Here is a 20,538-nt window from a genome sequence, read left to right as displayed (position 1 = left end):
AAATGCACATTGGAAGAAGGACCTCACTCCAAAAATATGACGTAGACAATCTACTTTAATGTTTGTTACTGTTTCTATGGTTTAAGCCCATAATATTTTTTATCACATGAAAATCTTGAATTTTAGTGTTTGGAAGACTATAGTTTATAGCATTTTAAGTGTCTATCAATTGCAGGAAACTAGTGAGTTGAGGTATTAAAGTTAATCTTTTGATTATCGAGTTGTAATTTAAAATCGTCTTTTCGAAATAATTAGTAAAGTTTCTCTTATTTAAAGAGCTTGGTTCATTTAGATAGTGATGAACGACTTGATAGTTATGTAGCATGAAGGGTGTTATAGTATTTCATCCATATTATATTCATAATACCTATTAATATTTCTCAATTAAATCATAATTTTAGAGGTATTCAGAATTATATTGGAAAGATATAGAAAAAAATAAAAAAATTATCCTCCTTTTACATGATTTCTTGTAAATCTCGTATTTCATATTAGTATAATTTATAACGATCTATGTAACGTCATACATTATATTGTAACTACATATTGTTTCGGACTGATTTTTCTCTTGATCGGAAGATCTAACGTAAATAGCTTGTTTACTTAGATAGAGATAGAATATGCTTACATTTTACTTTCTTCATAGTCACTTTATGAGATTATACTATGTTGTCATCGTTGTTGCGTACATTATGTTACAAAAAAGAAAAACACTCAAATTTGTAGTTTCCCTTTGATAATTATTTTGTCCAAATGAGATACAAGTTATAATGTATGACATATGTTATATACCTCTATTTATTTAAAAGTAATCGGAAAATAATTATATTTTAATGCGAAGGTAAAATTTGAACAAAAATAATTCTATCGCAAATACAGAAAAACTTAGAAAGATTTGAAGACCATGATTTGTTCCTTGCTTTTGAAACTCTAGAAAATATTTGAACATCATGAATCGTTTATTTGATTTTAAAAAATTTATAAATGTTTAAAGTTCTCGATTCATTTTTTGGTTTTGAAACTGATAATTTTTTAATAATATAATGGTTTCTTGGTTTAAAACGTGTAAAGTTTAAATTCATGAATTTATTTATACAAACATAAGTTATACAACTAATTCTTTTAGTATATTGAAACAGATGGTATAGGTATAACTAAATATCTATAGCTTTTTTTTTTGTATATATGTATAGCGAAATAATCATAACTTTTTTTTATATATATTTATAGCAAAATAGTCATAACAATCATAAAATTTGTTATGAAGCGCAATTATGCAAACTATAGCTATAACATACCAATAAAATTTTTAGATTTGCTATATCATAAAATTATGATAAAAATAAATTAGAATATAAAATTATGTCTTTTTTTATAAAGCGGACAAATATTATTGAGGACAGATATAATATTTGATGACACTTCATCCGGATCTCCTCAGTTAGATAAAATAATTGTTATTTTTGGACTTCTAAAAGTTTATTTAAACTTTTTACTTATACTCTAACTTTAATTATTTTTGAAATCATAAATAATATAGATATTTCTATTATCCGTCAATTAATCCCTTTTTATTTATATAATAATTAAAAATAAATAAATTATACATTTTATTATTTATGCAAATTCGATTCTTGTTTGCAATTGTCAGCATTCAAGTTGTAGACTGGAGTTAAAGATAACATTCAAAATTCAAATTGGAAGAAAAATTCAAAAGTTGACAAGTCAACATATGACTGCTGGACTACCCACTTATTGCCATGAATATTTTTAATCAGTTCTCAAATACTCCTTTCGTCCACGATTAATTATCATAATTTTTATTTTTAAAATCAAATTATAAAAACTTTAATTCATATTCAAGATATATTTTTTCATCATATTAATATGCAAAAAATTACAATTTATAGTACTTTTCATATAGCTTTTAAAGATCTTAATATTTTGTTTAATATATCGATTTAATGTAATCTAATTCAACTTTAAAAATTAGTCAAATTAACTTTCCAAAATTGCAACATGACAAATAAAAGTGAACAGATAGAGTAAAAATAAAAATGAAAAACTCAAATTTATTTATTTTTAAAATATTGTTTTTTTTTTCTTTCAATTTTTAATTTTAATTTTCCACATAATATACTTAAGATCACGAAATAAAAAAGATAGCATTTTTATACATTCTAGTTATCTTTAATTTAACATCACAAAATTTAATCGCGTTAAAATCAGACAAATAAATTGAAACGGAACGATCGTTACGTACCACTTACTAGAAGCTTGCCAGGAAAGAAGTCAAAATATTCCAAATTGCTTACAAACTACAAAGTCTCTCATACTCAAATGAATTGGTCAAAACACGTCTAAAATACCAACACCACTATAAAAAGTTGCATCTTCTCTTCCTATTAATATCATTCTTGAACAACAACACTTACCTCTTGTGTTCACAATTTTTCGAGATACAACTTCCGTCCAGTAGCTCCTTCACTCAATAGTCTTGAATTGTTTGGAGTAAAACTCGAACAAGAATATCAACATGGAGGTTGATCTCCTTTCCAATGAAACCAATATCACTGCAAAGTCACCACTTGTTAGCAGAAACAACAAGCCAGAAAAGAAATGTGTCAAGTTTCCAGCATCACCAAGATTTCAACGAAGAGATTCATCACCACACGTTACAAGACGAGTAGTGAGAACAGCAGCAACAAGTCATTACAGTCTACGAAAACTTCACGGATCAGCTAACAAAGAGATCATAAAGAGAGCGTTAACACCACCAGCTCGTCGACCAACTTTGAGATGGTTGGATTTCAAACCAACTCCAAGTCGACTTTGTAATATGTCTGCAGCATAGTTGTATCTACTTGAATGTACAAAAGGAAGTCAATATAACAGCTTTTTTATTTGTTTACTCTATAGTCCATAATATCCAATATATTATCATCAAGAATCAAACATTTTCATTTGTTCTGTTTTACAAGAAGCAGCATCCATTTTTTGGGTACTAATAAATGACAGGCAATGAAGAATGACATGTTGAACATTCAAAAAAATTGAGGATATAATAAGGTTAGTTATCCTGTGGTGGTAAAACGAGGCGGTCTTGTCCTTCCACCATTTTTGCAGATCGAATTATGTCACCGGTTTTGATCTGAGGAAGGATATCTCTCCCAACAGTTGTATATCTGTGAATCATAACACGAGTTATCGTTAGAACGACTACAATCACCGATTTGTTGAAGATACGATAGGTTTTCATAGATAGCAGAGTCGCAAGAAACTATACCCGAAGACCGAAAATTGACCCTCATCAAATGATAATCCTCCCAAGCCAGACTGAGAAACAACATATTGATTGGATAAGTTAGGTGGCGAAGAAAAGAATAACAAGAAGAAACGAAAGAATAGTCTATACCGATGGATTGCTACTTACATTTCTCTTATCGTAAAGGTAGAAGAAGAACTGACTTGGTGATGAATTCTCATCTGATACATCACTATGAGCCATTGCAACAGCACCATAAACGGATAACGGAAGCACAGGCAGCTCCCCATCCTTCCGTAACCAAAGGAATAAACCATAAGCACAAGCACAACAGAAATAAACGCCAAAGACCAGTCTGTTATTGTCCATGAGACATGTGGATACCTGAATGCTTAATGTTGTTCTGTAAAGAGGCTCAAATTGTCCGGCTGGCTTGATTTCCAAGGGAACACTGTACCCGGTGGTCTTTCCCACCTCGCTGTCCGAAAGAATTGCTTGGTTTGCACAAGTTAGCTTCATTCCATCATATGCCCCATCAACCACCTAAAGAATTATAGATTTGTTGTTACAAGACAGAAATGACTGAATTAGATAAGAGCGAAATAGTAGCTCGAAACATCAGAGACCGCTAGTTGTACTCATCGTTAGTCAGCAAGTATACCATAATCAAGAAATGCATAAATTATTTCCCATGCTCTCATTGTGTGAACATAACTCCTTAAGACATGACAATGATGATTTTCCATATTTTAGCACAGTGGCAAGTTAATAATCTAGAGCTATGGAAAGGAAACTATAACCACATGCACTTCAAGTAAACTGGTTATCAGGTCCAGCAAAAAAGATGTGGGAAATAAAAGAAAAAAAAGCCACCTTTAGGTGTCGAACATGCTTCATGTGAAGAAGTACCTGAAGTCTAATCAATTTGTCTAACGGAAGTAGGAAGTCATCCTCAAAGGGCAAAGAAGGGAGAAATTATAGGAAGTTGTTAAGAGTCCCACATCAGTGTGGGATTGAGTTGTTTTCCTCCTTGTATGGTCGTGGACAATCCTTACTTCACGATCTAGACTTTGCAGTTGAGTTAGATCCAAATTTTATTTCTTAATTCTTGGTTTACCCAATATTTGACCCCGTGATATATTTACGTGCTTCAGATGTCCAATGGTACAGGATGGTATTGTTTGCCTCCTTATATGGTATTGGAAAATCCTTGCCTCGTGAAGTAGCATTTGAGGTTGGGTTAGGCTCAAGATCACATCCTTGGGATGCAAGAACCATAACAGTTTCTACATTTTGCTGAAGTACATGTTGAGGACTACACGATCACAGAGTGATACAAGAAAAAGATATATGCAAAAACATTGCACTCAGTTCTCACTTGAAGGTTGTTGAACATTGTACATGTTGAGGACTACACGATCACAGAATGATACAAGAAAAAGATAAATGCAAGAACATTGCACTCAGCTCTCACTTAAAGGTGGTTGAATATTTTTCACATATCATGATGAATACTTACAATCCTCCAATCTGTCCTTAAAGACAACTTACTGCTATTAGAATGAAGCGGACCCAAAATGGACCACAATTATATCGAGGATCATATGGCCAACCCTAACTAGTTTGGGATCGAGGCATAGTCATTTCTTTTGTTGCATAATGAGTATTTACAAGGATGATGTGAGATTTCACTACCTTACCAGTTTTGCAAAGTTTCCTGCAGTCAGTGGTGCTGAAAACCCATCTATAACAACCTGCATCATGTCATTATACAGTTTAATACTTTTGTGTTAGACGAAATATAAATCTGAAGATTATTAGAAGTTATAATAGTAGAATATTAGAAACTCTTCTGGTGCAGGCTCTATTATACGACAGAAATTGTCACTCCCTCAGAAAAGACAAAACAAATGTTTAATTGGGGATACTTCATCATACAAAAGCAACACACTTTTATCTCAATGCACGATATAGGACAGGTAGTTCAAAGAAAGAGAAAGAGACAGTACAGCCATTCTGGGATTTGATTAAATTGCACTAATGTCTCCACGATGAAGCTATTGCATGAGATTATGACCATCACAGATGCAAACAAATGACAGGTTCAAGTCATTAGCAAATAACTTCCCAGAAGGATCAGTCTCTTAACTTAAAGGTCTCGATTGATGCTTAATCTCAAGTTCAGAACAATGGATCAGTGCAAGATATTTTAACTGACTCTCAAGTAAAGGATTTAGCATACCTGAATTTTTGCAGTGCTTTTGGCTTCACCAGCAGATTCAGGAGAAAATGCTGAACCATCAACTTTCTCAACTGTAAATTCAACTATTCCTCTCCCTGTGAGCCTGACGCATTTAGTAAAAGAATATAACACAAACCATCTTCCTCAAAGAAATCATTAAGTAGTTATTTTAACATGGTTGTTGTAACGTGAACACAGGGTGCTTAAAAAGAACAGCCCAACTCAAATTTATCTACATAGCGATGCAATAATGTTGCTGCTGAAGTGATACGAAACCATGATCTGAACATTTGGATATACAAAGGCACCATAAGTATCAAAATGGCATATTTACTATGCAAGATATAATCATCCTCGGATTTGATAATCGATGTAGGTACATGTTTTTCATTAAGTAACTCGCTTTTTAATCAGTAGAAATGCTATATTTAGAAGAGAAATCATGAGAGCCCTTACCTTGGGTATTTCAAGTACTGCTGAGGCAACAAAAATGATAAGCCTGGGGCCTGTAGAGAGCTTATGTCTTTGAGATATCGTTAACTACATCAAAAACTTTACACTGAAAGTGTTACTGGAGAATGTATAATTGTGAAAATTGTAATGCATGAGAGATTTGGATTCTAAGATGCTACGGGGTCTTTGCCTTCAAGATTTATCCTTTGCTATATTCTTCACAGCACAATATCATTTCCTAAGGGCACAATTCCAACCTAAGTACATTTTTTTTCTTGTGAACTACTCAATCACAGTAACTGTGCTTTCCATTACCGATTTGCCCCCTTTTCACCACAAAAGAATGTGCAAAGGAGTTCATAAATACCTGTAACAACTCCAGCTGTGCAATAGTATCCAATGTAGATGCTAGACAAACGGATACTTTATCTGGATCTTTATCCTTTATGTACTGTAGAAGCTTCTGTAATCCACCCTGACAAGATAATAAGAAAGTCATCTTGATTGCAGTAAGGTTTGTGTTTATAGATATCATCTGTTCAGATGATTGCTTAAGAAATTTAAGAAGTCTGTGAGATAGCCAAAACATCAATCCTTGAGACCCTAACTAGTTGCATTGATATCATATCACACATTCAATCATGATAAAGAGTATTACTGGAATATCATCAAGCAAACCGGCAAATGTACTATCACAAGTGCATAATATTTCACAAACTTCTGCAGCAAAACAATGTTGTAAAGCAACAATAGATGTACTCCTTCATCAGATAGTCATCACTGATATTGGTTCAATCAATCAAAGGATTACATATGTAATAGCTCCCGGTTTATATTTTTTCCCTTTGGGGTCTCAACTCTAGCTAGTAGAGATTGAACCTCGACACATATACAAATTTGCGACAACCTGGAATTTAAAATGAAGTCTTCTAACTTAAAGTACTTTTAAACTAAACAATCTAAGTTCTCTCGTGTTACCTTTCCGTCTACAAGAGATGTGTACAAGACTGAGCCCTCTTCTTTCAGTTCAGCTGGGATGCTAGCCAAGATGGATGCCTTTTCATCTGTTGCAATCTGAAGAGATATTGAAGCATTAGAATTATGTACTTTAAGAGACACAATAAGACTGTTTGATAACTACATATCCTTTCATTATAAGTGTTTTCATTATTTGCAGAACGAAACAATCTGTTAGTCAGTCGGCATGCAACGTCAACATCTTAGAGACTTCGAATTCTCTATAATATAACTCTGTTTGATGGATAGTTTAAAAGAAAAAAACAAAAGGGAAGATATCCTCCTTGTATCACAGGGTATCTTTCTGAAAAAAAAAAACACATAAATGAACAACTATTTTGTTCTTTTTACTGTATGGAAATCGCCTGATATCCAACACATTGTTAGATGGCTGAAATCCATGTCGAAGTTTGATTACCTTGCTATAGGATCAAACCTTAAGTGTCTTTTATCTAGTTTGGTTGCAACAAAAAATCATGCACTACCTTAAGCGCTTTCTTCACATTACCCTCCATTGTTCCGAAAGGTTTTCGCTGTGGAATCCTGAGCAAGTACGAGATATCCTCAAGAGAATCCTGCGAGAAAATAAACAAGGAATAGAGATACTTCATGACTTACTATCTACACTACCAAATAGGAAAATAGTATATAAAATATATAGGCAGAACAAAATAAAACTACCTGTATAGTTTTCATATTTGTGTTGGCTGGGATAGCTCTTCTGAGAGCTAATTCTCCTGTTCTAGGGAGAGTTTTTGTTTCAGGGGAATAAAGCACAGCCTCGGCAGGAGAAATGGACAAATCTTGCAAACCATACAAAGGTATTGGAGATGCAACTTCAGTAAAGATAACGATCACCGCCATTAAACTCTGAAATTGCTTGACTGTACTCTCCAAATGTGTTGACAAAATGGAAGGAGCAGTTGGCCTCTTTGTCAATTCCTGCATGACTGAAAACCCATCAAGGAGCTGAGAGGGTTATAAATATTGTATTTTGATCATCTTTGAAGCAACATTGAATCGTGAATACGAGTTCTCTATTAAGATGTTTATGCAGGTGCAAATATGTATGTGAGACGAAGAGACATAGAGATCTCAACAGTTCTATTCGAGATAACCAAAAAAAGAAAAGATAAGCCCAATATATGGTTTCAAATGCATTATGCTCGTGTCACAAGGCAAATCAGAAAAGTCACAGCTTATGTCACAATTTGCATTTTCTTCTATTATTCTTATGGATACGTTTACCTTTGAAAACAAACTCCGCCTGTGTGAATTCGTTCACATTGCTGGTCCCAAGCCCGGATAAAGGAGGAGGGTTGCCGAGGATCGGTAACAACCTCTCTACCCCATAAATATAGGAGTAAGTCTGCATACATGTTACCCTCCCCAAACTCGTAGAATTACACTGTGTTTGTAGTTGTTGATTTACCTTTGAAAACTACGTGCCTTATCTAGAACCTTCACAATGATGAACATTTTCATACACTTGAGAAGATATGAAATGGTACAAATCTTTAACAGGAATACCAATTCCTAATATTTGTCCCAACACGAGAGTTCCACATTTCTACCTCCTAATCAGATTCCTCCCACGCTAAATGATCGCAAGTCTTACATTTGATGATCCAACAGTCCTTTAAATCTTGTAAAAGATCAAACTTTAGAGGTGAACCAGCATTCTTTACCCAAACTAAATATCAGAAAACAGTTCTGTTTGACTAGATATACCGCGTTTAAGTTAGAATAAAGACAATTGAAACTTACGATCTAAAACAAATCTTACACATTTATGTAGCTACAGATCATGTCATTAATTGGTAAATTGTTCCTCAATACGAGAAAAAAATGATAGATTAAAAAGAAAATCGTGTCACATGAATGAAAACAAATAGAGTAATAAGTAGAATCATACAATCTAACTATTCATAATTCTAAAATGAATGACACAAGGCATAATGCATCTAGACGCTTCAACTTATCTCAACTAACAACTAAACACTCCAATTTGTCCCCACCGTATCTCGTGGACACCTAATGCTGACGTGACACATAAATTTTGAATATATTTGTATGATCATTTTGTAAGATGGAGTGCCCGCTTGTTCGAGTGTCTGTTTATGTATTAAGCCATTGCACAAAAAGAATGATGAAATTTTTAACAGAATTCGCACTTGAAAATATCTAAATTTTGAGCAGAATTAAACTAACCATGGAAGCATTCTTCTTCGAGGCAATGCGATTGAGTGTAGCATAAATTGGGGAACGAAGTGGAAGATGGCTATGGAAGAAAGCTTTATTTTGGTACAAATGAGTGAAATTTGGAGAGAAAATGGAAGATGATAAAGGGGAAGCCATTGAAACAGAGTTGTAAGGTTCTATCTCTATCCTCTTTTATCTTTCTAGCCTATCTCTCTCTCTCTCTCTCTCCTCTCCTTATTTTAAAATTTCATATTTTATACTTATAGTGTCTGGTTGCACAAATATAATTACATAGTCAAATTGATATTTAATTTATAATTAATTATAAAAGGTAAAAGTATATATTTTGTAAGAACAACATAGATGGCATGTTTGACAAAAAAAATAATTAAAAGCGTCTATTGTAAATATAATATCATAAAGTTATTATAAATTATATATTTAATTTGATCAATTATAAAAGATTATAAAGAAACATATTTTATAAGAACATCATGGACAATATGTGATAAAGTTTATCTTGAGCATTTAGGACCAATTTTCAGGAATTAAACAAGTTTCCCTTTTTTTCCGTATGGGTTCACTTATAAATATTTTGATGATATGATTTTAAACGTTTTCTTTGTGAAACTCTTATAGAACCCTTCATTGGGAGTTGAGTGGGGCAATATGTACCTTCTCACAATTTTTAGAATCAGTTTTGGGCATTTAAAGGGCCAGATTACAAGGATTAGGTGAATTTTTTTCAGGTTTTCGTGTGTGTTAGCTCATTAATATTTTAATAATTTGACTTTCAGATAATTTCTTTACACGAAACACTTACGAAACCCTTTGTAAGAAGTTGGGAAAGCAGTATGTATAGTCTTAAAAAATTTAGAATTCGTTTAGGCATTTAGAGGTCAATTTATAAGAATTAGATGATTTTCTCAAATTTTCGTGTGAATTAATCTTATTCTTGGTGATGTGACTTTCATACAATTCTTTCTGAAACATTTACGTAGGGAGTTGAGTGAGTAGTACACAGAGTCTCACAATTTTTAAAGTCCATTTTTTATATTTAGGGGCCAATTTACAAGAATTAAACGATTTTCTCATTTGTATTAATCTGAATATTTTGATGATATGACTTTCGTTTGATTTTTTTTCAAAACCTTTATGGAACCTTCCTTTGGAAATCGAGAAAGCAGTACGTGAAGCCTTATCAATTTTCAGACATATTCTAAACATTTAAGAGCCATAATTATCGAAGCTACATAGTTAAAAATTCAAAATGGAGATCTTTTAACGAAAAAACAAACAAACTTTTATACGAAACTGTAATGTAAGTTAGGCTTAATCAACTCCATCATATTATATCCACCATCTAATCAAAAGCCTAGCGCGTCATTTGTGGTTCAAAGAATGGAGGAACAGTTACCGCTTGACTTCTCCAATTCTCTACATTTGCTTTCCAACCTATAGTCAGTACCATCACCAAACAAGTTAATAGGCATTTGACACAAGTTCAGCAATTTTTAAATTTGAAATCAAAAGAAAGGTATTTGAACAAATATTTCACTAAAGAAAAAGTTATAAGTTTTATGAGCCAAAAAATATTTTTCACTTAGAAAAAATATATCGTAAAAAGCTAATAAAAGAACTAGTGCAATATATAATCAAACAACACTTTTGAAAAGATATTATCAGATGTGTATTAGATTCTCTAAAATTAGAAATACTTTGAAAAGGTCTATGACAAACATTTCTGAAAATTTCGAACGGTGAATACGTATAACTTAAATTTTGATCTTCACTTCATGAAAGTCTAATTATTACTTATATTGCTTAAACTCTTTACAAATAATATTATTAGATGTGTGTCAAATCTTTCAAAAGTAATAAAATATTTATAAAATTCAACAAAAATATATCAATAGTTTTTAAGCAATATAACAGTGTCAGTGCATATAACTTAAACTCCGATCTCGACTAGATGAAAGTTAAAGTAACTACCAATTGTGGGATCAGCTCCATGGAGTTTAAGTTCTCTATGCTCTTGGCAAATTGCACAAAAACAACAGCAGCCATGTACTATATTATCTTTACATGTTTCCTTTGGCAAACCTAACAATTTTCTCAATTTGGATCTGTAATGAAATCCATAACCACCTTGGCACCCTATTGAGCACAGTAAGAAGTAAATTGTTGTTGCTGCTACACAAGCTGCCAAAAAAAGAAGAAGAGGTACTTTCAAATTTCATATATAATATTTCGATATTCTAGAGTTTACGTTTCGAAAATATCAGTTCAAAAGGTAAAGTGTTCTTTAGCAAAGATGACTTATTCTATGAGCTTAAATCTAAGACGATATAATTAAGGGAAAAAGGGTCTGATATACCCCTCAACTTTGTTATTTGGAGCTGATATACCCCTCGTTATAAAAGTGACTCATATATGTCCTTACCGTTATACAAACGACTCACATATACTCCTGCCGTTACAAAATGGCTCACATATACCCTTCATTTAACGGAAGTTAAAAAATTAGTTTTAAATTTATATTTTATTACTTCTAATTTTTTTTAAAAAAATTATTTAGGGGTATATATGATTCTTCTATCAAAGTTCAAGGTATATTTTAATTTTTTTCATACATAAATTATTTTTTGACTTTTTTTATTATAATTATTTGAGTTTCTTATTCTTATTTTGTTTTTTTCTTCATTCCTTAGTTTAAAGAAAAAAATTTAAACTATTTTTTTTGTGTGTATTGTAATTTAATTTCGTATTCGAAGAAAAATTTTGAGCATCTACAATAAGTTTTACAAGAATATTAATGAAACATAAATAAATTTGATTATCAAATAATAATTATAAATTAGTCATTGAAACAAAAAAAAAAGTCAAAAAAAAATTGTTTGACGAGGATTAAATTTAATCATATGTGATTATATTTTTTAGAAAAAAAAATAAAAATTTAGATCAAAATTATTTTTTTTTCATTTTCGTTAGAGGAGAATGGTATATGTGAGTCATTTGTTTACAACTAGGGGTATATATGAGTCACTTTCATAACAAGTGGTATATCAGCTCTAAATGACAAAGTTGAGGGGTATATCAGACCCTTTTCCCTATAATTAAAAATGAAAAGGAGGTACTTACCACCTAAGATTTATGTTAAGATTTCAACAATAAATATGCAGTGTAATTCCACAGGTACGATCGAAAAAGAATGGAAGACTAAACTTACATGTTTCTCCTTTAGATATAATCTCAGCATTCTCCCCCATGGTGATGCAAGGAAAAAAACAAGTAGCCACACCTTCAAAAAAAATTAAGAATTATTTCAGAAATTGGAGTTTGTAATAATAATGAACACACAAAAAATGCAAAATTAAATTATACAGTTGATAGGATCATTGAAGCAATCACAAAGACCACTTGACCATTGACCCTCCAATACATGCACCTCTGTTGATGGCATCTTGTAAAGCAAAAATAAAATAAAATGGAGGAATTGAAAAGGAAATTAAGAGGTTATTTTCAAAATATTTATTTAGAATGTAAGATATTTTTGTTGGTATCTTGTCTTTTATAATATATTAAGATCATAAAGAAGGTTTTAATTAATTAGGTCAAGATTTAATAGTGTATAAGCTACATATCTATTCTTATAGGTGCTTATAGCCAACTCTATTTTTTTTTAAAAATCCACCTAGTATTTTTGAATGTGGTAATATAATTTGACTAAATCTAAATTCAAATTAAAAGTAACACGTTTTCTATTAAAGACAATTTCATATTCTATAAGACTTGAATTTAAAATCTCAAATTAATAATGAAAAAAATATTTATCATTAATAAAAGATCAATACATTTCTTGTTTTTAAGTGTTATTGTGATGACTCAAGAAAATAAAGAATGAGAGACAAGTAGGACTAGAGAAGTAGGGTAGGTTTACATTAACGATATTACTCTCTCTATATTTGCAAATAAATAACTCTACAAATACATCTCATTTATTCTTAATTAAAAAATTCTAAATATTTTTAAGATCACATTCTAAACTAAAAAAATTAGATTAAACTTTAATTTTATTAAAAAAAAACATGTTACCTAGAATTTTTCGATATCGGATTATAATATAAATATTCCCTCCGTTTAACGAAGAATGACCTGGTTTCACTTGGCACGAAATTTAATAATATAAAGAATACTTTTGAATCTTGTCGTCCTAAATTAAAGTTAGGTCAACCGTACAAAATTGTCATTTGATTTTGTGGTCTTAAACATGCTACGTGGAAAGTTAAAATTAAAATGTTAACAAAAAAAAGAAATAGGTCATTCTTTTTTAAATAAACTAAAAAGAAATGAATGTCATTCTTTTTTAAACGGAGGGAGAATTAAACAAAAAACATAAAAAGAAACAAGAAAAATAATGTAATTATACTCTCCCACATCGACAAATGAGCAAAGTGTGAAGGGAATCATATGAATATAAAATCAAAAGTTGTAGATAATTGAAGGCTTAAAAAGGGTCGGTTGGCTAAATATGCCACTCTCGCCTGCGCGGTGAGTGCTGTATGGCTATCAAGACATATGGCCGACATAATTTGTGGAACTCTATAGGGTTGGCTCCCTGGCCGACCCTCCATTTCAATATTAAAATTTTAATCTTACCCAATTTATGATATATATATTTTTAAAATAATTTTGAACAATAAGTATCATATAATTCATGTATGTATTATATTCTACATGAGAAATTCGAAAGTTGTAAGTCTCTTTTATATGCAAAACTATGATGATTGATTTTCAAACACCGTTAATGAGCTTCAAAGTATCAAAATCATATCAAATTAATTTGGCGTGATGATAGTATAGTATTTTCAAAAATCAAAAACTAAAATTACTGAATCTTAAATGAAGGGTGATAGAAGAGTGGAAAGTATATGTACTTTTAAAACTTGGTTGTTGAAGCAATGAGATTTCCCCTTCCAACTGTCTAAGAACAACAAGCAAACTCTTCTCTGCAGTAGTAGAATCAGAGTTTTGTGCTCCGCGAAACCAATTAGCCAGCATTTCTACGCGACATTGGCCTCAGAAATGCCTGTCTGTTGGGAAACCAGTCTGCCATTTTATGTCTTCCCAGAGCAAACGCGTAGCTCTTGAACCAATTGCAATGGTGTAGTGTACTCCATTTGTCAAAGTTATTAACTTGAAGATTACCTATTTAGAATTTGATGAGAGTAGAAGTCATGTTTACCACCTGCAATCGCAACAAAGTTTCCTATTAATAAACGACCTTTTCAAAAACAATTCTGTAGAGGGCGGGTATTGACTTTGTTATGAGACTACCAGACGAGTGAGCAAACACAAATCTACTTGCAGGAAGCTACATTATGATTATATATGAATATAAGATTAGATTAATGCAAGCAAGAGTTGGGCACTGGAAATATGAGAATGGTTAAATGAAACTTGATGTAGAGAAGAAATTTGCATGTGTGAGCTTGCTCATGTTGCAGATCACAAGCCTGTATAGAGGAAGGTTGCAGTAGGTTGACATCCTACGTAAAACTAGTCAATTATGGACTACAATTGTAGCGACATAACAATGAGGATTCATATGGCTATGTACTAGTTGGTTGGGATTTAGGCGTAGTTGTGGTAATGTGCAAAACAAAAGCAATGAGTGAGACGCACAATTATAGCAAAGGACTTTACCTGGGAGTACGTAATAAGACAAAAACCCGTCACTGTCCTTGTAGAAGATAAGAAAGATTCATAGACTAGAGGACTCCCAGCTGGCATAAACAGCTCCAATTAATTTCTCATGCAGTTTAGTGCCAGAGCAAGCAACTATTCCCCTATCAAGACTTTCCAAGTATATCCCTTTAGAAAAATCAAGTGAACGCCCTCCTGCATCAGTCACCACACCGCCAGCCTCTTGTACAATGAGAACACCAGCTGCATGGTCCCAAATCTTCTCTTTGTACCCAGCTCTAGCAAATTTCATGAAAATTTCAGCATCTCCCTGTGCTATGGCAGCATATTTTACCATGCTATAAACACGGAGGGGCTTGTTTCTGCCAAGGGAGATTAATATGTTAGAGAACACAACTTATCACCCTGAGAAGGCACGCATGTTACAGTTGCTACACACCAACATGAAGTACAAGAGAATAGTAGAAAGATCCAATTGTCTGAAGAAGAATATAGCAGGATAAATAGATAACCAACAGTGGCAAAATGTTGGAGTCAAAACATTTAAAAATAATTCTCAAAGGTCAAATAACATATCAACATGTTTCTTTTTCTTCTTATTTTTTCCCCCGTTAAGTATGATATCAACAATTTTTTCCTAAAGCAAGTGTATTGCGTTGATTGAAAAAAACAATGCTAGAAAAAATCAAGAAGGAAGAACATTAGTGCAGCTAATCAAGCACCTAGTTAGAGGAGCAGTTATCTATGCAATGACGGTCTTTGCTGGCTTTGGCTATTTAAGCCTTTTATGACAAAAATGAATTTCTGGAGGCTGGCTGTGACTGGCAGCAAATTAGTAGAGATAGTTTATCAACAAACCTAAGCCCAACAGAGGAAGCAAGTCCAGCTGCAAAGGAGTGATTTGAATTAGCTCTCTCAACTGGCTCACAAAAAGTTGCCAATGCTGGATCATCAATTGGAGAAACACGAACTTGTTTGGCAAAATTTGGCCATTCATATTTACCATCACCATAAACCGTTGGCTGCACCCAAGCTTCACCAGTACCTTTTTTTGAGTACATCACACATCCTTCTTCCAACATATCAGGTGAGGGCACTGGAACTTCTGATGAAATATGATTTTGTTGTTGCTTATTATGCCTGTCCCTTTTCATATGATAATTAGGGCATCCTAGCACTCCAACTACAACCTCCGCATTATCAATCAACGCTAAAGCTACAGCATATTGACCTCCACGCACAAACCCCAGTGTACCATCAACCGGGTCAAGAACCCAATGCCTGCCAAGAGGGCCCCCTTTTGAATTGCAGCGACTAATAGCCTCCAGAATTTCTGAAGGCCCCAGGGTTTTATCTGGACCTTTCAGACCATATCTAGAAGCTTGTGCTAAGCATTCATTGACAGTGCTGACAACTTTACTCAATAGACCTGCTGATTCAGGCTTGGAAAGAGTTTGAACGTCCTCTTCAGCTACTATGGAGACATATTCGCTACCAAAAGTATTTGAAAGGATCCAGCTTACAGTTGCTTGCACACTCCAATCTATCCATGCAAAGAAATTGCAGGAAATACTTAGTGTGCATTGTAGACAATCTATACAATAACTTTAAAAGATGCAAACTTGGAACTAGTAAGAACTTCTTCCACCCTGAATAATTGAAGGAATAAAAACAAACATTAAAAACCAGCCCCCTTTTTTTTTGATAAGTAAGGTAATTTTATTAATGAAGCACAGCACTAAGATAGTACAGCGCAGATACAAGAAGCAGAAAAGCTAGTCAGGGATCCTATTGTACTAAGAACACCAAAAAATCCGGCATTATATCAACATCCAGAAAAATCAGTCATACACCAAATTTCTAAGTGCTGAAAACATTTATTCTTAAATAATAATACTCCCTCTGTCCAACAATAGTTGTCCACTTTTGACTTTGTACACTTCTTAAGAATCACCCTTTAAAAATAATAAATACAATGTCTTGAAAAATGTAATAAGGAATGACTATGATTAATGATAAGGGTGAATTAGGAACTAAGTGTAAAAATTATTCATTGATTTTATAAAGTGGATAACTATTGTTGGACATCCCAAGATAGTTTAGTGGACAATTATGGAGGGAGCATAATGCTTTCCTCCTTCCCTACAAGCAAAATCGAGTCCGTTTAAATGCAGGTTTCCATTGAACGCTATCAGAATCCAAAAACAATTTTAAACAGTCTGAACAAATAATCAGAATATGCTGTTTCACTCCTATAAAGTAGAAAAAGAGATATATCACTAAGCAGCCAAAATAAAACCTCAAGCATCTGAACTTTTATCCAGCAATGGGAAATGAAAAAAAATTTACTAATATCTCAAAATTCCGCACGTTGAACATTAACAAATTGACAAAACTCAACTTTAGGTTACTGCCGCATTTGCAATCCATGTATACAATGAAAATACTTGTTGAATAATTAGGATTTAATATCCATCAAACAGTACGTCCATAAGAATCTAAATCAGCATAACTACTCCACCACAGCCAACTTCTTCTCAACAATTATTCAAATGTTAATATGTTGAAGAATGGAATATTGATTCTAAATACAAAATTAAGCAGTGAAAGTATCACTAATCCTGTTAACTAAACAAGGTGAAGAGATTCAAGAATGCAGCTTATTTCCTGACATTTTGCATAATCCTGTGATCCCTTCAGTAGTCAAACTGAAGACACAACATGAGTGGCTGGCTACATGGAAAATCATTCATATGTCAAGCAAGCGAAGTCATTTTTATGGGTGTTCTCTTGCATATTAGTGAACTAAAAGCAGCTGTATCAACTAAGACAGAACTTGAGACTCATAACTGAAACTAATCTACTGCTTGACCTTTGGCTTTGAAGCTAACCATATGGTGAATACCTCGTGGAAATGAGAAAAGAAATAAGAGGGTCAGATTATGTGACAATAGAGTGTCTCTATTGATAATTTATGTTCCTAATTTAAGTTATTATGAGTATAAAGATTAAAAAGCTTCGAACTAGATGTAAGTATCAAAGTGATCCTTAGAGTTACTGCTACTGCTTCTTAACATAACAATCACTACTACTCGCAACCCCAGTGAACTTAAAGTGCTTGTTAAGCATAATGATCAGATATAAAGTATTAAGAGCAGAAGACAACGGAGAGAAGTTTTTGTGTCTTGTAAGAATTCCAAGGATGTGACGTGAAGATCAATGAGGAAGGATAAAATCAAGGGAGATCAGGGTCCAAATCCCAGTAAGGGCAAAAAAATGTAGGTGATTTCATTTTATCTACTAAGTCTTGTGGTTAGAGTTACTCGATATATGTGCTGGGAGATAGCAAGTACCTAGCGTAATTGTTGAAGTCTGCACAAGTTAATCCAAACACCTCCATATTAGAAGAAGAATCTGGACTTGCTTTTTCTATTAGGCTTCTAAAACCAAGCATGATGAGACTAACCAACAGTTCCCATGATTTAAGAATTATGAAATATGTCAAAGTAGAAACATCATCATTTATCTACCATCCAAGAATTTTCAATTGTCATGTGAACCCCATTTCTATGCAGATGATTAGTGAACAATAAAGATAGATAGGCCATATTTTATGTTATCTAAGGAAATGAACTTCAGTGATTTTAAGGTCAATTTCCACTTTCCAACTACTTAAAAGCATGTATTTGACTCTGAAAAGGAAGCTTCTCCTTTAACAGTTCAGGAGCACCACTGCCAGATAAAGATACATCAAACTTCCACCGGAAAAGGAACATCCTTTGTAGCCCTTGTAGTTGCACAATGTAAGCTAGTATAAGAGGGTATATGTTTCAATTGTACAAGCAATGTAAAATTTATAATATCTAAAGAGTAATGAGAGCATTCTCTACATAGAATTTTATACCAAAATATATGCTTATTCCACTCTTTTGCTACTTCTTATTTTCTTGTTGTCGGCTTGTCGCTGAAAGAATGATACTAAGAAGTAGTAGTTTAGACCTTCACTTCCGCACAATTCTAAATTTGTATTCCAACGATTAAATGATGTAGGGAAGAGGATTCTACTTCTCTTCTGGACTCGATAAGGCATCTTGACTAACAATTAACGAGCAAAATCCTGTCTTTGAAAACTGGACTTAGACTAATATTTGGCTAAGGTGAAGCTAAGAAAGTTGTACAGGAATGTTTGAAATAACGTAAATAGATGACTGAGTGATAAAGGATAATTGAAAGATATGTAAATTGATGTTGATTAGTTTGTTGTATGGCGACTGTGTTATATCCATTTCTGTAGAAGATGCTTTATTTATGCAAGTAGCAATTGGTACCAGGTTCAACCCACTATCTAACCATCCTAAATATTATATTTCTAAATACAGGGCAAGATTTAATGAAGTGGCATAGTGTGTGACTCATTCAGCGACTCACATTGCAAGTCAACTGATTCTGTTGCGGATAGTGTTCGGCCAACGTTACTTGCTTCCTACTCAAAGGGGAAGAGAAAGCAGTTACGCTGACAGACAGGGAAGAACATACTTTAATAAAATGTGTTCATACACTCCGCGTTATAAGAAACAATTCCTGTATATGTGTTTGTAAATTATATCTTTCTAAGAATACAGAAATGTATACACGCAATAGGCCAACACTACTTAACGGTAAAAGTCAATTTGAGACCGGAAGTAAAATCTTAAAAATACTACAGTAAACAGTCAAAACCACATACAAGTTGAATTGTGGACAATAGGCCAACATTGCTTGCACAAACTCCTACATACACCACTAGTGTCAAAGTCACTGCAGTGAAAGAATTTATCAAACATAGTAACTTCTTAACTCGTATGGTTGTGGTTACGGGGTTCAAGCTGAATCAGCTGTCTGGCCTAGTGTTATCGGATAGTAATGTTGGCAAGGCCAATGATGCATCATGCCCTTATTGAACACTCGCGTTTCAATTCAATTTGAGAACATAAATCATACTATTAACCCCCTTTTCCACTACAACTTCGTCCTACTTTTAGCTCCCATGTATATGAGAAAGCAAGTAACAAATTCTTATAATCCAGAGTACTTTCAACACCTTAAATCAGCTCTAAATTCCTAGTGAAACAAACAGCCAATCCCTTTTAGTGAAAATCATGATTCCGCTACAACACATATCCTCCATCTCAATGTGATTACCTACCCATACTCACAAACTATCTACTAATCGAAACCCACCCATACAATTCCCCATTATAAAACAAAATTGCAAAAAAAATCAAAAAGCTACCTGCAATAGTAACAAGAGAATCATCATCCTTAGACTTAACCTCATCATCATCACCAAATGCTTTACCAAGCAAACCCTTTTGCACCTTTTGACAGAGACTACACGCCATATGAACAACCCTCACAGCCACATTCAATTCCTCCGAGTACTTCTCCTTCTCCATTATCTCTCAATACAACAAATTTGAATCAAAATCCAACAATTTCACAACACAGAAACAACTCCACCGGCAGATTTCACATTCATATTTTAGTTTTCCGATAGTAAAAGAGAATCTCTCAGATACGCTACTCTACCGGAAAAAGTGCCTTTTGTATCTTCTTTCATTTACGGCTTAATACATTATGCACCACTTTTTTTTGAGATACACACCAACAAATA

General features: G+C 33.1%; 3 protein-coding genes and 1 non-coding gene across 7 annotated transcripts; 2 read left to right on the top strand and 2 right to left on the bottom strand.

The window, feature by feature from the left end:
* Positions 1–2,332: 2,332 nt before the first annotated feature.
* On the top strand, positions 2,333–2,912 carry LOC114075226. Its single transcript, XM_027913595.1, has one exon. It carries the CDS (start codon positions 2,537–2,539, stop codon positions 2,852–2,854), a length of 318 nt encoding a protein of 105 aa, XP_027769396.1. The 5' UTR covers positions 2,333–2,536; the 3' UTR covers positions 2,855–2,912.
* LOC107007314 (peptidyl-prolyl cis-trans isomerase CYP37, chloroplastic) lies at positions 2,737–9,419 on the bottom strand. Of its 4 annotated transcripts, XM_015205886.2 has the most exons (13): positions 9,189–9,419; positions 7,659–7,946; positions 7,463–7,552; positions 6,939–7,034; positions 6,328–6,435; positions 5,964–6,013; positions 5,508–5,610; positions 4,966–5,019; positions 3,650–3,808; positions 3,434–3,556; positions 3,287–3,336; positions 3,064–3,185; positions 2,737–2,870 (listed from the first exon to the last, which is right to left on the bottom strand). In XM_015205886.2, exons 1-12 carry the CDS (start codon positions 9,333–9,335, stop codon positions 3,071–3,073), a joined length of 1,383 nt encoding a protein of 460 aa, XP_015061372.1. In that variant the 5' UTR covers positions 9,336–9,419; the 3' UTR covers positions 2,737–2,870; positions 3,064–3,070. The 4 variants fall into 4 exon arrangements, with proteins under 4 accessions (XP_015061372.1, XP_015061371.1, XP_015061373.1 ...); XM_015205885.2 differs by lacking the exon at positions 2,737–2,870 and having other exon boundaries at positions 2,917–3,185; XM_015205887.2 differs by lacking the exon at positions 2,737–2,870 and having other exon boundaries at positions 2,917–3,185; positions 7,659–7,919; positions 9,189–9,418.
* A 947-nt stretch (positions 9,420–10,366) lies between these two features.
* LOC107005586 (PAP-specific phosphatase HAL2-like) lies at positions 10,367–20,523 on the bottom strand. Its single transcript, XM_015204223.2, has 7 exons — positions 20,158–20,523; positions 15,744–16,428; positions 14,886–15,247; positions 14,117–14,427; positions 12,409–12,480; positions 11,172–11,381; positions 10,367–10,634 (listed from the first exon to the last, which is right to left on the bottom strand). The coding sequence occupies exons 1-3, from the start codon at positions 20,318–20,320 to the stop codon at positions 14,944–14,946; spliced, it is 1,152 nt and encodes a 383-aa protein (XP_015059709.1). The 5' UTR covers positions 20,321–20,523; the 3' UTR covers positions 10,367–10,634; positions 11,172–11,381; positions 12,409–12,480; positions 14,117–14,427; positions 14,886–14,943.
* Positions 13,689–13,812, top strand: LOC114075472. The gene has a single exon (XR_003575918.1). It is a non-coding gene; the product is annotated as a U11 spliceosomal RNA (small nuclear RNA).
* Positions 20,524–20,538: the final 15 nt, after the last annotated feature.

The sequence above is a fragment of the Solanum pennellii genome, chromosome 12 (assembly GCF_001406875.1).
Source record: "Solanum pennellii chromosome 12, SPENNV200".
In the NCBI taxonomy this organism is placed as follows: Eukaryota; Viridiplantae; Streptophyta; class Magnoliopsida; order Solanales; family Solanaceae; genus Solanum; species Solanum pennellii.
Note: the sequence above shows the minus strand (reverse complement) of the source record. Positions and strands in the feature narration are given on the sequence as shown.